Source organism: Lonchura striata, chromosome 9 (assembly GCF_050655825.1).
Source record: "Lonchura striata isolate lonStrDom1 chromosome 9, ASM5065582v1, whole genome shotgun sequence".
NCBI lineage: Eukaryota > Metazoa > Chordata > Aves > Passeriformes > Estrildidae > Lonchura > Lonchura striata.
In genome coordinates this window covers 3,128,988-3,145,113 of record NC_140711.1, presented here as the reverse complement: position 1 = coordinate 3,145,113, position 16,126 = coordinate 3,128,988, and the positions used below count along the sequence as shown (strand labels likewise).

Sequence of the window (16,126 nt, the reverse complement as noted above, 5' to 3'; positions counted from 1 at the left end):
ATTAATTGGCTTTCAGTGTCAGTTTTTATTTGTATAATAATATCACAACTGATACAAAAATCCAAGAAGTAGAAAACAGCTACATGTGTTTGAAGTGGTATGTGAAAGCCTCAGATATTTAGCAACTTCTTTGATGCTTTGATCTCCAAAGAAATCTTACTAAAATTATGATCAAAGCATTTTATATTATTCTAAGTACTTAAGAACAAACCATCTTAGGGCAATAATCAGTATTCTGTTTAATCCTTCACCCTTGGAATCCATTATTGCTAAGCACCTCGATCTGATGGGAGTTACATTTACTTAACAAAGATATTCTGAAACTGTTACAAGTACCAAAAAGCAACACTTCCAATTTAGAGACAGAGCCAAGAGCTGGATTTTATTCTGCTGGCTAAAAAGTGCTTTTTGAGACTGCTTTTAAAATGTATGTAACTTAAGAAAATTGGTATGCAGCTCGGACCAGGCAGATTTTTATTTTTCTACAGCAGACCAGGAAACAGAATTTCCAATACACAACTACTTTTGATTTAATCTAACTATTTCCTATTGTCAGTGTTTATAGAGCACTATTACACAGATGGATATATCTAATATTTATAGAGTAAATTAACACTCTACTTTATAACGTGCAAAGACAGATAAATAATGAATTATGCTTTTCATCAATCTGACCACATAATGCCTATTTCAGTGTAATATTAAGTACTGCATCAGACTGGTTGCTGTAATCCCCCATGGTGAGTTAAACAGTGTGATACAAAGCATCCCTAAACTGCAGCCTTCAGAACAGGAGAATATTAAAGACCAGAAAGATTTAACAAAAAACACTAATTGCATCTTAGATTATGGATTTAGAGATTAGGTTGATGAGAGGTAAGGAGGCATTGTACTTTTTCAGCAGCAAGTAGAGGAATTCCTGACTCCCAGTCACAGCCACAGCCTTAAGAACCTCCCAGATCCTGCCTCAGCAGCTCCTCCTCAGATTTACCTGTGCAGATGATTGCTCACCCTGCACACCCACCCACCAGGGCTGGTCTCCCACTGATTCTAGACCCACGTGCATTGCTCTTCCATGGTGGGAGATGTGGAGCAGGGTGCTGTGAGCGTTCCTGCAGGCTCTAAATGAAAACCAACCTCTGCTACAGCTGCTGGCTGCAGCTCTGCAACCACAGAGCAGCAGCACAGGCAGCCACGCTCAGCTCTGCAGGGTGGCACCAGCAGTGCCACTGACAACTGCTCAGAGAGTCAGATAAACCTGCCCAGGCATTGCTCTGGGAAGTTTGGGGAAAGTCACATTTTTGTATCACCAAAGAAATAAGTGGTGAGATGTGATTTTTCAAGTCTCAGTCAGGAAGAGTTTGTCCTTCCCAGTTTGTCTCAGAAAGGTGTTGCTGCTTTAGCCCTTGCTGATCATAGTGGAATTATTCAACCAGTACCACCAAAAATGATGAAAAAAATGCATGGCAGATGACAAAATATTTCTGCTTAGATACTGCTGTCTTGATGTATAGCATGTAATTATTTTTTTTAAATGTCACCACAAAATTAGAAACATCTCAGCAAATATATATTAAAATTTCTGAACAGTGAATTTTATTCTTGTTTATTCTTCTTTATTCTTCTTATTCTGCCATACATATATGGCAACTCTTAAGGTTGTATGACAAATTATTTCATGAAAAGCAGGTTTTTTTTGAAAAGTCCTGGGGGAAGTTTTAGGAAAGTCCAGATGTTTACAAGAGGGTGGTGTGTCTCATTAGCCACTGGTGCGAGGGATATTAACTGAGGACCAACCAGGTCCACCTGTATCATAGCTGTCTATAAAAGCGTGTGTTTTTTAATAAACTAATCTTTTTTTTTACCACAAAGAAATGGAGTCCCACATCATTTATTCCAATGCCACTGCATCTGTGGGACCCACACAGATGGCAGAGGCAGGCACAGCTTAATCACAAATCTGACAACCTGAAGGTTACCTGTCCTTCTAGGGAGAAGAAGGAAATGTTTTTCTAGGGGCAAGGTGAATTCATCTTGGAGCACCCTCTGTCCTGACTTCAGCATTTACAGTGTGGTTGTCACACCCTCACTGGCTCATTTTGGGCTTGATCTGTTGGCATCTATGCCACTGAGTGTGGGAAATGGATTTGGAAAGAATTTTCAAAGCTTGACAGAAGGTTCACATAGTATCTGCCTGTATGCAAACTTTGAGATAAGAAATGCTGACTTAGAAATGCCATGGAATAGGACAGACAAGGTTGAGAGAGAAATGGAACTAGAAACAAATTTCAGGGGATGGCCTTGCAAATAAGACTAAATACTCTGGAGAAACAGAACTATGAAAGATGTATTGTAGTAGGACCCACAAGGGGTAGTTTTAGATTAAGGCATTTACAGCATGGTGTGGCTAAAGCTGATAGGCCAAGAAATATTTATAATGTATTGTAATTAGGAAATAGTTGGTTTCTGATTGTGATAGTGTGAATTATAACATCTGTATTGTCTCACCCTTCTCATGAGATGGAAAATGGAATAAAAGCTTTTAAATCTCCTCTCAGTTGCCCCATGTCTGGGTCAGGAAAGAGCTCAGTCTGACGCTGAGGAGCAGAAGGCTGCACAAGCAGAGGACAGTCCCCCAGCCCAGCAATGTCCCAGCAGGAGCAGCCCAGGCTCCAAGGGACTGTGGGAGCAGGAGCTCCCCTGCTCCTGGGGCTCCAGGGCAGCTCAGCAGCAGCCAGGGAGCCACTTCCAGGGAATTGTGCCTGGCTGGAGCTCACAGCCCAGCTGGGACAATGGGATCTTCAGCTGCCTTTAGCACAAACCTGTCCAAGACCACCCTAGGTCAGGGGTGGCTTTGTGTGGTGAAAAAACTTCTCCTCCCACCCGAGCTTCCAAAGAAAGGCTCAGCAGTCTCTGTTGTTCAATCTCAAGGCAGTTTATTGCAAGTTATCTAAAAGATTTTCTTCTCTGCTGCTGTGGTTTGCTCACAGCTCAGGCAGAGGCACACACACACCCTGACATCCTCTCTGACCCCGACTGCTTCTTCTCTCCCACCCAGGGCTGCTGCTCTCTTTTATATGGTACATTACATGATAAATGTTTATAGTTTTTCCCCAATGCCTATTGCCTATATTAAATGGTGATTTTCTATCTTTTATATGGTACATTACGTGTTACATGTTTACAGTTTTCCCCAATGCCTATTACCTATATTAAATGGTGCTTTTCTATCTTTTATATGGTACATTACATGTTACATGTTTACAGTTTTCCCCAATGCCTATTACCTATATTAAATGGTGCTTTTCTATCTTTTATATGGTACATTACGTGTGACATGGTTACAGTTTTCCCCAATGCCTATTACCTATATTAAATGGTGATTTTCTACTCTAAACCAATCTGTGAGTGCCAACATCACCAAGAACATGGAGGTGAGGAAGAAGAAAGAGGGAGGACAGGACAGGCCCAAATCCCAAATCCATCTTAAACCCTCTGACCCCCATGTACAAAACCAAAACCCCCCTGTACAGCACTCACAAATTCTTCCTTCTACTTTGTGCCTACTTCTACTATAATATCTAAACTTTTGTGACTTCTTGTTCTTCCTGCAAGGTTGGTAAATCATTCCATGGTTCAAACCCAAAATCACAGCTGTTTCCAGCTGCGTGCCAGGGTCTCAAATGCTTCTGACCTGGGCCCGGAACATCCAAAAATGTCTGAGGGACATTTTGAGTTCCAACACAAACCCACACCACAGCCACCTCAAACCTACAGTCCTGGAAGGTGGAATATGATGAGCAGTACCACCTGAAGATTTCAGCTCCACAATAAAATGGGTTTGTCTTAGAAAATTACTTACTTGATTAAAGTGCTGAAGTTTATCAATTAAATTGTTGATGAGTGGGTCCAATCCTCTGACTTTCAGTTCTGGATTATTAATTTGTGCCTTCAGTCCATTGGAAACAACTCTGCTGGTATAACTGAAAAACAGAAAAAATAACACATCAGTGAGTGGAACCATATCCATCAGAATTAAGAAACCTATTACAGGGGATTTACAACAAGAAAATGTTTTGTAAAAGGGAATAAAATTTATTATAAATATTTATGTTATAAAATACACCAGCCAGATTATCATTATCACCAGCAGTATAATTTACTACTTTATTCAAGTCATGAACCAACAGCAATTTCATAAACCACAGAGAGGTTTGTTTCATTCATAATTTAATATTTGAGCCTTTGTAACTAACATTCTCAAGTTCTTCCATGCAGCATTCAAAGCTGATAGCTTCCAAAAATTCACTCTTTTGTTATTGCACTTAAGACAGAAGTTATGTTTTATGAGATTGAAGCAAATTCCAACGAAAGGGGTGCAGTATTCACAGTCTCTGAACAGAGAGACATGATTCTCTCTCCCAGGATTTTTCCTGGGAAGTTGTGAGGTGCAGTGAGGAAGCTCAGAGAAAGAAGAAAACAATTCTTATCTCTATTCACTGCTCCTGTTTGGCACACATGGAGCATGTTATGGAGATTGTTTACCAAAGAGGGATTTGTTAATTGGACACTGGTGATGGGTGTTTGGATTGATTGGCCAACTCAGTCAAAGCTGTGTCTGACTGTCTGGAGACAGCCACGGGTTTTCTTTAGTATCTTTTTAGTATAATATAGTTCTAATATAGTATAAGATGATATAATAAAACAATCAACCTTCTACAACATAGAGTCAAAGCAAATTATTCCCCTTTCAAGGGTCACTCAGGAGAGCAGGGCTTGCTCAGAGGGAGTTGCTGTGTGGATCTTGCCTGGGGAGGGTCTAACACCAGTGAGGCTCCTGGGGAGCTCTGGAGAGCAGCAGCTGCTGCTCTGCAGTGTCCTCAAAGGGTCTGTCCCCAATGTCCCCAGCTGGTCTGGCAAGAGGACTCAAATTCACACGTAGATTATGAATATTTTTCAAATCACACTCCCCTTTTATTGAAGTAGTGACCCTAGAAATACAGGGACATGTCACAGCTTCCTGAGATCATCTAGTTGTAAAACAGGAGAAATGTAATTTAATGGGTCAGCTCCTGGCCTCCACCAGTCTGTTTGGGGATTCCCTGTGTGTGCTGCTTTGTCTGAGCAGAAACTCATCCCCAGCAGCAAAATGCAAGGTTTTCCTTTTCACTGCTCTTGACTGCTCTCCATTCAATCCCTGGTTAGAGCTGTTGGAACTTCTCTGGAGGCTTACATCACTATAATCCAGGATAACCTCTGGGTTGGCTGGGATGTTTTTTGGCAAATGACATTGTTTTTTTCCCCATGAATCACCAGCTTCCATTAACTGCCCCTAAGTGCTATTACAAACCTACAGCAGTGTATGGAGTTTGCACAAACATGGCCAGAGACAGCAGCAGCACCAATGCCAGAGCCCTCAAAGGGACCCAGAATGGGCAAAGCCAGGCTCAGCCAGCTCATTCTTCCTGCTGCTGCTAAATCCTCCCTTCCACACACAGCATTCCCAGGAAACCAGGGCCACTTGGAGGGAGGGAGCTCACAGCCCACGGAGACAAAGGGGCTCTCCTACCCTTCAAGTTCCACCCATGATTAAGGACTCTCTCTTTAAAGCTCTGGAGATATGCATGCATTATGCACAGATATTGCTGTTCCCAGTTAATTGCATCACATAGCTTGACTAAATTCCACGTGTCAGAGACCACACGGAATCTGTGTGAATCCTGCTTCGGCTCCTTCACCTCCCTGCTGCCACCAGCAGCACATCAGAAGTGGCCCAGCTCTGGTCTGGAATGTGAGCTGCCTGACTGGAAAAGCCCAGAAAACCAACTGGAGTGGTGAAACAGATGGGATCTGCCCCGTGAATGGGTTAAAATGCTGGTGGAAAAGGAGGCAAAAGACTTGCAGAGCACAAAGGCAGCTCTTGGGTTTTCCCATAATAATCTGTTTCAGCCTTTGTTGATCATAGTGGAATTGTTCAAGCAGTACCAACAAAAACAATGAAAAAAATGCATGGCAGATGACAAAATATTTCTGCTTAGAAGCTGCTGTCTTGATGATGTATAGTGTGTAATTCATTTTATAAAAATGTGATTACAAGCTGTTGTTGTCCTGTGCGCTCTCCCTGGGAGATCCCTGCTGGAACAACCCAGAGCAATCAGGAGATGGGGATTTCAGAGAAAAGCCCTTGAGGAGGAGGAGGCAGGGCAGGGAACTGCAGGAGAACTGCACACCCAGCAAGAATGGAACAATGCCCCCAGCCCATCCCAGCCAAGAGCCAAAGGCTGCACTAGAAGCAGACCTTTTGTCCATCTGACCCAAAGCACCACCCTGCAAACTGCAGAGCCTTCTACTACCTCTGTACCACGTTAAAATGCTTTGAAATAAACACTATACATTTCCTGAAAGATAATCTCATTACTTTACTTCTTTGCACTATCTAAACCACTTTTTTTTTTTGGTTGACATCAGATCCTGAATTACTGGAAATGTACATTAAGTAAGATCAGGAATTGGCTTGCTTTATTTAATAACCTGCAATTTAACTGAAATATTGTACTACAGAATTGTTAACTCTGGTTACAGTTCTTGTATTTCATTCCAACTAAACCCAGAAATGTCAGCAGGAATGTCTAGGAAAGCTGTATTAAAATATTGCCACTGGAGCAATTCTGAAAGTAACTTAAACTGGAGCCCAGTGAACAGCTTGTGCAGACAGAATTTTCATCCAGACCTCAAGCCTCGGGCCAATGTTATTCCATTGATTGATCAGGCTAAGCTATGATACTTTAAAATAACAAAAGCAAATGATAAAAAAATCCCCCAGCCTCCCAAACCCAGTTTTTCTTAGATCTTAGGTAAGGTTCATCTCAAGTTTAAAAAAAGATAAAAAGTGAAATGCTGTTTACACATGGGACTGCATTTCAACTGAAGGCATATGTTTTTATCTCACCAATAAATAAAGATAGATTAAGATATCTGCGTAAAAAACCCTGCTTTAAAAAGCCAGATGCTGTTCTGAAATGTATCTCTATAAATTCTTAATACGAAAATGAAGAAAGCTACAAAGTTTTCTCAAAGTCAAATATGCCTTAAAAAAAAACAAACAAAAAAAGGCAAGCAGAAAAAATAGAAATAACTTCAAATTCCAGGGAGATGACTGCAGAAGCTGTATTAGGGACAAATATATATATATATATATATATAATATTATACATATTCTATATATATAAATGTATATTTGATATATTTGATATATTGATATCTTTGATATATAACTGTATATATAATATATATTTTATATGATATATCTATAATATCTACACACATTTATATAAATATAAATATAAATATAAATATAAATATAAATATAAATATAAATATAAATATAAATATAAATATAAATATAAATATAAATAACCAGCAGTGATATTTAGGTACAAAAGCCCAAGAAAAAGGGTGCTGTTCTTGCTGTTTTTACACTACTTCCCTGCCCCTGCTCTGCAGCAGAGCCCAGCAGCCAGGGTGCTGTGGGCAACCTTTCCAAGTATCATCCAGGGATTATGGAGCAAGACCCCAGCACATTCCACACAGCTGGGAACAGGCACTGAGCATTCCAGGATTCTCTGTGCTGGAAATTCAGGATACCTGGAACATGAACTTCATCTCAAGGCAGTTCCCTTCATTTTAATTTTCTGTTCTCTGCTTGAGTGTTTGACCCAACAGAGCTGAACAAGAGGCATCAAAATTTTATTTAATTATGGGATAAATGGAACATCAAACATCATATGGCAAAGCTGAGAATCTCAGCCTTATAGTCAGTTCACAGGAATCCCGGAACGGCAGCTAACATCTCTATGGGACAAAAACTGCTTTTGATGAAATAATTTGTCATACAACCTTAAGAGTTGCCATATGTGTATGGCAACATAAGAAGAATAAAGAAGAATAAAGAAGAATAAAATTTATTGTTCAGAAATTTTAATATATATTTGCTGAGATGTTTCTAATTTTGTGATGACATTTAAAAAAAATAATTACACGCTATACATCAAGACAGCAGTATCTAAGCAGAAATATTTTGTCATCTGCCATGCATTTTTTTCATCATTTTTCGTGGTACTGGTTGAGTAATTCCACTATGATCAGCAAGGGCTAAAGCAGCAACACTTTTCTGAGACAAACTGGGAAGGACAAACTCTTCCAGACTGAGACTTGAAAAATCACATCTCACCACTTATTTCTTTGGTGATACAAAAATGTGACTGTCCTATTTTCTGTACAAATGTAAAAGCATTCAGTAAGAGAAGAACACACTGGAAATCTGCAAACTGGAGCACCTAAAAGAAACTACCTGCTTTCTCAGCCTTCTCAAACTCAACCTGCTAAAGCCAGCGAGCTCCAGAGTCATTTTCTAATTTTCTTTTTCAGTCATTTTCTAGCAAAATCATGAAGTGTTGAGACAGAGACTTTACAGCACTCATTTCACATCCAGCTCTGCTTCTTTCATCTGGGAGAGACCCGTGTTGCCTGCACACCCCCAGAAGCAGAGGGCACTGTGAGCCAGAACCAGAGGGAACTGAAATGATGCATTGCCAGAACTCAAAATGTCCCTCAGACATTTTTGGAGGTTCCGGGCTCAGGTCAGAAGCATTTGAGACCCTGGCAGGCAGCTGGAAACAGCTGGGATTTTGGGTTTGAACCATGGAATGATTTACCAACCTTGCAGGAAGAACAAGAAGTCACAAATTTTAGATATTATAGTAGAAATAGTTACAAAGGAAAGGGAAGATTCTTTGAGTGCTGTACAGGGGGGGGTTGGTTTTGTACATGGGGGTCAGAGGGTTTAAGATGGATTTGGGATCTGGGCCTGCCCTGTCCTCCCTCTTTCTTCTTCCTCACCTCCATGTTCTTGGTGATGTTGGCACTCACAGATTGGTTTAGAGTAGAAAAGCACCATTTAATATAGGTAATAGGCATTGGGGAAAACTGTAAACATGTAACACATAATGTACCATATAAAAGATAGAAAAGCACCATTTAATATAGGTAATAGGCATTGGGAAAAACTGTAACCATGTCACACGTAATGTACCATATAAAAGCAGCAGCAGCCCTGGGTGGGAGAGAAGAAGCAGTCGGGGTCAGAGAGGATGTCAGGGTGTGTGTGTGCCTCTGCCTGAGCTGCTGAGCAAACCACAGCAGCCCCAGAAGAAAATCTTTTAGATAACTTGTAATAAACTGCCTTGAGACCGAACAACAGAGACTGCTGAGCCTTTCTTTGGAAGCTTGGGTGGGAGGAGAGACTTTTCCAGTACACACAGCCACCCCCGACCCAGGGTGAGCTCCAGCACTGCTTTTCTACCCCTGTGCTTGCCAGGCTGCAGCAGCTGCTTCCTCCAGCAAAACCCTCAGCACAGAGCCAGAGCAGCCACCACCCAGCCCTGAGAGACTCAGAGGCTAAAGGGTGATGGGGAGAGGCAAGGGAAGAGCTCTCAATGTGCCATTATTTAGGAGCAATGAGAAATATGGAGAAGCTCCTTAACCAGCCTTGAGATCCCCTGAAAAACTAATTCAGTAATATGAGGCATGGTTCACCAGATGGTGTGTTTTGTCTTATATTTATTCATAATTTGAACCTTGCGCTGGAATAGTTTGCCTGAAATTCAATTGTGTGAATCCACTGATGAGCTGCAGCAGTAAGAGGTGTCCCCAAATTAATAATTTTTGGACATTTCCCTTGAGTTTTCAGATGCAGCCCCTGGAGCATGCAACCCTCTGACCTACAGAGCTCTGCAATCCTTGTTTTTTCCCCAATTTCAGTTGCTTTTACCAACTAGTAAAAGCAGTGGCATAAGCTGCAGAGCTGCAGAACGTGACATAATTTATCAGGATTGTCAGCTTTGATCTGACCCCTCTGCCCACTCCTTCACAAAGTGGCAGGAACGAGCAGAGCACATGGCAAACACATCTCCCTCCCTGGTTACCACAGCTGCTCACCACTCATGGGAACTCCAAGGAAGGAAGGAAAATGTTGTTTCCCTGAGCAGTTTCTGAGTTTGAACACAATTGTCCAGGAGGAAAAGCCAGGCAGGGCAGGACTCCCCTGGGACTCTGCTTTCCCTGAGCTGCAGAGGGGCGAGTCCCCCCTCCTCCAGAGCCTTGGCACTAAAAGTGACCAACACACAGGCTGTGCTTCATCTCTGAGCAACTCCCACAATGGCACTGCTCACAGAAACGTCTCCCATCACACATTCTGTCATTTCTGCACCAGCTTAAATCTGGTCACACTCACTGAGCATCACATGGCTGAGAGATCTCAAAAAAGGGATGATCAACCCATGACCACTACTGTTCTCTAAGGAACTAAGCTGCCAAAATAAACACTTAAAAAAAATAAAAATTAAAAAAAAAATAAACACATATTGGTAAGTGTACCAGCACATAATCAGCAGCCATGTCTTATTTTTGAGGAAAGAACCATGGCATTTATGACAGAATATAATTCTGCTGAAGGAGGTGGAGTCACCAGGATAAAATCTGGATGCACAAAGGAAAACAATTTCATGTATTCTACAAAATCAGCTGAGCACAACTGCTGCAACATTCTCTGAGAGAACGGTTTCTCTTTTGAAAAATACCTATACAAAGAGCTCATTTTGAAATATTAAATAACTGCCAACAGACTAGAAGAAAGCTCAAGGCTGGCACAAAATGAGTTTAGCTGCCCCAAAGATCCTGTGAAGCAGAACTGACATGATGAGAATTCCATATCTGCCAGAACTATTCTAATAGTGGAAGTTTCACAAATAATCTTATTATTAGCAATTATGGAAAATGATGAGACAAATGCAGTGTGCTAATGGGGTAATTAGAAAAGAAAATCACAAAGCCAAATAGCATTTAAAATGATCTTTCTCCACTTCTATAAGGCTGAAAAAGAGCTCCTGTAGTCTAGACTATAAAGACAGTTTTAAGACTGCAGCTACAAAACCAAGTTACCAGATGGCTTCAAGTGACTGGATGATGCCAGTCCATGAACACCCTGAAAATCAGTGAAAACCAACAAGAGAGTGTACATGGAAGAGATGTCAGCCTCCAAAAAGATGTGTTCATCAATTTGTCCAAAATTATGCTAAAATGTACTGACTGGAGCTGCACAGAATATTGAACATGCTTGAAGAGTGATGGTAAAAAATATTATTCCAGAGTGTTGGTGGAACAGCCTTCTTTCTTTTCCTTGGTTTATGAAAAGTTACCTTAAGGCACACCACAGAAATTTGTAGAAGTTAATTGGACAATCTTTATTGTGTCAAGGGAAAGAAAATACTTGCCTGGAATACCATCAGACAGGAAAGCTCTTTAGTTGCAAGTGAAATAAACACTTCAGGACACACAAATGGTACCTCTATACCTGTTACACAGAATAGAATGAGCAATGAAAATGATACAAACCCAAAAGCTGATAACCTAACTGGGAACTGGAGGCATAAAGAGCATTCCTCATTATAATGACTCGAGCAACAGAACAGAAAATAGAACAATAAACAAAAAAAAATATACTTATCAAAGCAACATCTGTGGCCATTCCTAAGGGAAAAGTAAAGCTAATCTGAAACACCTTTTCCTCAGCAATTCCCAGGCTAGGAGAGAGCCTTCCTTGAGTAGAAACAGAACAGTCAGGATAAATCCTGAGGGAGAAGGGGATGCTGCTCCTCTCGGAGGCTGGCAGCTGCCACTCTGCCCTGCTGGGCATAGCAAATGGGAACAGGGGATGCCCAACTCCTGAAGGGGGAAGACTGGTGGAAAACAGAACTGACTCAGCAGAAAATACACTCTCAGGAGAGGACTTGAACTCTTACAAGAAAAAATAAAAGCAGAAAGCAAATAAAAACAAAAACCAAACTTAGCAGAGAAGAGAGAATGAGCATGGAGCAAGGGCTCCCATTATTTGGTTGACAGGATTTTAGACAGGCTGAGGCAGCAAGAATCCAATTGCCTTTCTGAAAACCCTGGTTGCAGACACTTAACAATTAGCCTTGACAGATGACCAGGGCTATACAAAAGGGTATTCTGTGATAGGAATTCCAGCATAGGAATTTTTATGAAGCAAAATGGAAAATGTCCTAATTTGCACACTATTCGCATATGTCACAGGGAGAAGACCTTGCCTGTGGCTCATTAAAAGCACAGCAAAACAAAACAGAAACAGATTAATACTGAGGTCAAAATCCCAGCTTTCCTTAGAAGCCAGTTTCTCCAAATGCACGTAGATACATGTGGGAGATGAAAGAACAGCTGTCAATAATGAATACATGAAGTGCAGCTCTGTGTGAACTCAGCTCAGGGACTGAACTCTGCCCTCCAAGCCCTTGCTGATCCCCCTGGCTTCAGCCCTGATTTCATTCCCTTGTACAGTTTTTCCAATATATTTGTACAATACATTCACTGCAGTTCTCATCTGTTCCAGTGTCTCCACTTCTGCCCACATCTTAATGCCTCAGAGCAGATGTTTGGTCCTTCAGTCCCAGATGGAAAAGTTATTTACCTTTCTGGGCTGCCCTAGTGCAAGGTACATAGCTCCAATTTATTCCTATTTCCAGGTTAAAATCTTCATTGTGAAGATGGTGGTGCTAAATTTTACAGAAGTAAAAATGAAACAGAAGACCTTAGTGCTCTACAGAGATCAGACACTGAGACTTCCAAGTCTGCTGACTCAAGAGTTCTTAAACTCCTTCCCTTTTGCTTCATCTTTTCCACCAGCAAGACAGAAAAATCATCATTCCAAAGCACCCAAGTTTTATTCTTGATAGAGGAATCTGTATTTTACTGCAGAACTTACCTGTCCATCTCCAGCAGACCTATACATTTCATCCAATTTCTTCCTTTTGCAACTGCCTGACATGGATGAGAACAATTAACACTTAATGTCCCCCTAGGAGTAAAACAAGAGCCCAGTTGCACTCAGCAAATCCTGTGCCACTGGTGATGGCTCAGTGTGGGAAATGGATTCCCACAGCCACAGGCACTGGACTGGGCTCAGCCTGGAGCCCTCCTCACTGCCAGAATTCCTACAGGCACACCAAAGCCTCTGCCACACTGGCTCCACAGGGGATGTGCTCAACACAGACCTCTCCAGTGCCAGCTTCATGGTTTAGAAGCACTGTTAAAGCAGCACTTTCAATTTGTTCTAGCTTTTAACTAACTAAATATTTGATGCAGTATTTCAGTATGTAGCAAAAATCACTGTATTTATCACTCCTGGAAACACTGCAGGAAATGTCAGTAGTAGTAAAGGGCAAGTAGGGTCCAATTATGGAGACCAGAATGTCTTTGCCCTTGTCCAAGACAAATGTTTACCCAGGTCAAGGTTGAAGAGCTTTAGAGAAATTGTGGGAAAGTGAGCAGTCTCTATTCATGTTTTTGTCGTTAAACACAAGGCATTGTTTTCCCTGTTCCACTGTTTGGTACTTCTCACAAAATAACTGCACTAGAAGAGAGGTCAAATGTAGAAAGATTTTCCTGTCACCACAAACCTGGAACAGAGAATATTTATATAAAAATCAATTTATTTGACCTATACTGTTCAATTTTTCTGCTAATACTGCTGGAGATTTATGTCTGGTTAAAACTGTTCCCTTCTGCAATTCTGCATCTCCCCCCCTTGATTTTGCAGAAGGGTCACAATCCCGAGTTCATGATTTTATACTTTGCTGCCACAGAGACAAACAGCAACACAAATTCACTGCAGGATTAATGACAGCAAAACCACACTGCTGGGGAAACACATTTACTGCACACAAATGCATGCACCAAAAAGTACTGTGCACAAGAAGAGCTAAGAAGAAAAATAAGGCAGGGAATTCCTTTCCCCATGCCACAAATGTCCTCTTCTTGAAAACCCAAGCTGCCAGTTCAGTCATGGGATGCACAATCTTATTTTGGTAGTTACTTTTAAGGTAGACCATAGCAAATGGGAAGAGGAACCACTTCTGACATAAGTGCAAGTTAGTGGCTTGTTTCCTCTAAAGTTTTGATTTTTGTTGCGGAGATTCCCCTTCCCTTAAACCCCTGCAAGAGCTGCAACCCTCTGTGTTGGATGCAGACAAAATCAAAATCCTCAGTATAAAATCCCCAAGTAAACAAACACAAGGCAGATGAGGAGGCTCACCAAGGCCAGGTAAACTCAAATAATCTGCCCATCAAACATATCATGTAGCACACTCACAAACATGCATGTTTTACTTGTTAGCTAAAATGTGCAGATGCCTGAAAACAGAAAAAGAAAGAAAATTACTGACATAATATAGAAAAACCCAGGCCTGACAGGACACTGCTGCACACAACAGAGAAAACCCCTCCAGCAAGGTCCTGATGTTGCAGTGATGGCCCTGCAGCCCTCCCCTGGAGAAAGCCCTTTTCTCTGCATGTCAGCATAACCACAAATAATCTGTTTAGCAATAACATTCTATTCTCCTCAGTTTATATTCAGGGGATGAAGTTACTGTGCCTTAAGCAGGGATCCTAAAAGGACCCTGTTCCATCCCATTCACACTGATCATCTGGGCCTAAAAAATGTAAGCTCAGACTTGAAAGATTCCAATGGGCAAGGAACCAAACTCTCTCCCACTTGCCAGGGCGAGGCACAGAGGGCAGGAACCATCCAGCAGCCCCTGATCTCAGTGGACATCAGGTGCAACAGGAAACACAGAGAGCTTGAGTGGGACCAGCCCTGGCTCAAGGAGGAGCTGACAGCTCCAAGTGGCTGCCACTGGCTGAGCAGACAGAGAGCTCTTAGCTCAAGCCCAGCAGCTGCCCTGACCTGTGTGCTTTTCAAGCCCTTGCTGAGATGCTGAGAGTTTTTGCCCACCACACACAGCAGAGCTGATGCCCCTCAGCATGGGAAGTACAAACTCAGCCATAAGGAAAGGCCTGCAGATACCAGGGAGACAAAAAAAGCACAACAAGAGAATTGGCTTTGCTTTTCTGCCAAAAAATCAGAGGGGAAAAGGAGAAAAAAAATAGACAGGAAGTCTCTTTTCTCCTTTTTCTTTTTTAAGATGTGTACAGTATTAGAGAACACAGAGAACCAAAGTAATTTTGAACACAAGACAAAAGGAGTGAGAGAATAGCAGGCAGTTTGTTGTGGCACAACTATGGGCTACAAAGCACCCCTTGTTATCTGTGTGCTAAAAATACTGCCATGATTAACAGCAAGGACCAAGGAGAAAACAAATAATAGAAGAATAAATGATGTAACGATGGTAAAAAAAAAAAAAAAGAAAGCATGTGACATTTCAACATTTACAATAGGATTTGAACAGACTTCTGTTGTCTGCAGCACCATCCATGTTGGAGGTGTCCTGAAGAACTTCCAGAGGGTGGGTTGGGCTGGTACTGCTGAAGGCAGATGGAACTGGCATTAGTCACTGTGAACAGCACACAAATATTGCAGCTGCTTTTCAGTATGGGAAAAACTCTGCAAGTCTGCACAGCTAATGCTGTTGGATACTTAATTCCTCTTTTGGACATGATGGCCAGCATGGCACAAGGACACTGCTGATGGACAATTATGTCTGAAGCTGTTGTACAGAGATTTACAGGGAGAAATCACCACATGCACAGATCCACAGGCTTTGGGAGTTATGCTGGACAAAGGCAAGAGGAGCAAGAGAAGGAGGAAGCATTGGCTGTCATGTCCTACCAGTGCACAGAAAATCTTTTAACAGAGCAACTGGGTTAACAAGCTAGGAACCAAGTTGGTTTAAAGTCATTAAAACAAGACAAGTGTTCCCTGTAGGGAATGGCAAAGTATCTTCTGCAGAGATTTATTAAACTTGTCAACCTCTACTTTTGAGATTGCATTTAAAGAACAATTAATGCCAAAAGCTTTCTAAATTAGATTAAAAATAATCAAAAGAGGTGCAGGGGATGAGGAAATAGTTTATTGCTTGCATTTTACATGAATCACCTCTTTTTACCATGGCAACAAATTAATCAAAAAAAATAAGAATCAATTTGGCAAAAGGTAAATTATTTCACCTGATTTTCTCTCTTAATGTCTAAACTAAGAGTTCCTTAATCCCTGAGGTGTACAGGATATTCCAATGTGTCTGTCTAGTTTCACAGA

The 16,126-nt window shown here is 41.4% G+C and overlaps 1 protein-coding gene across 6 annotated transcripts in view; it reads right to left on the bottom strand.

The window, feature by feature from the left end:
• LOC110484836 (glypican-5-like) overlaps window positions 1-16,126 on the bottom strand; it is a 348,921-nt gene that overhangs the window by 148,727 nt on the left and 184,068 nt on the right. For all 6 annotated transcript variants that reach the window (XM_085586961.1, XM_085586963.1, XM_085586962.1 and 3 more), the window contains one exon: window positions 3,863-3,983. In XM_085586961.1, the coding sequence (XP_085443087.1) occupies window positions 3,863-3,983 (121 nt within the window). The remainder of the gene's footprint in view (window positions 1-3,862; window positions 3,984-16,126) is intronic.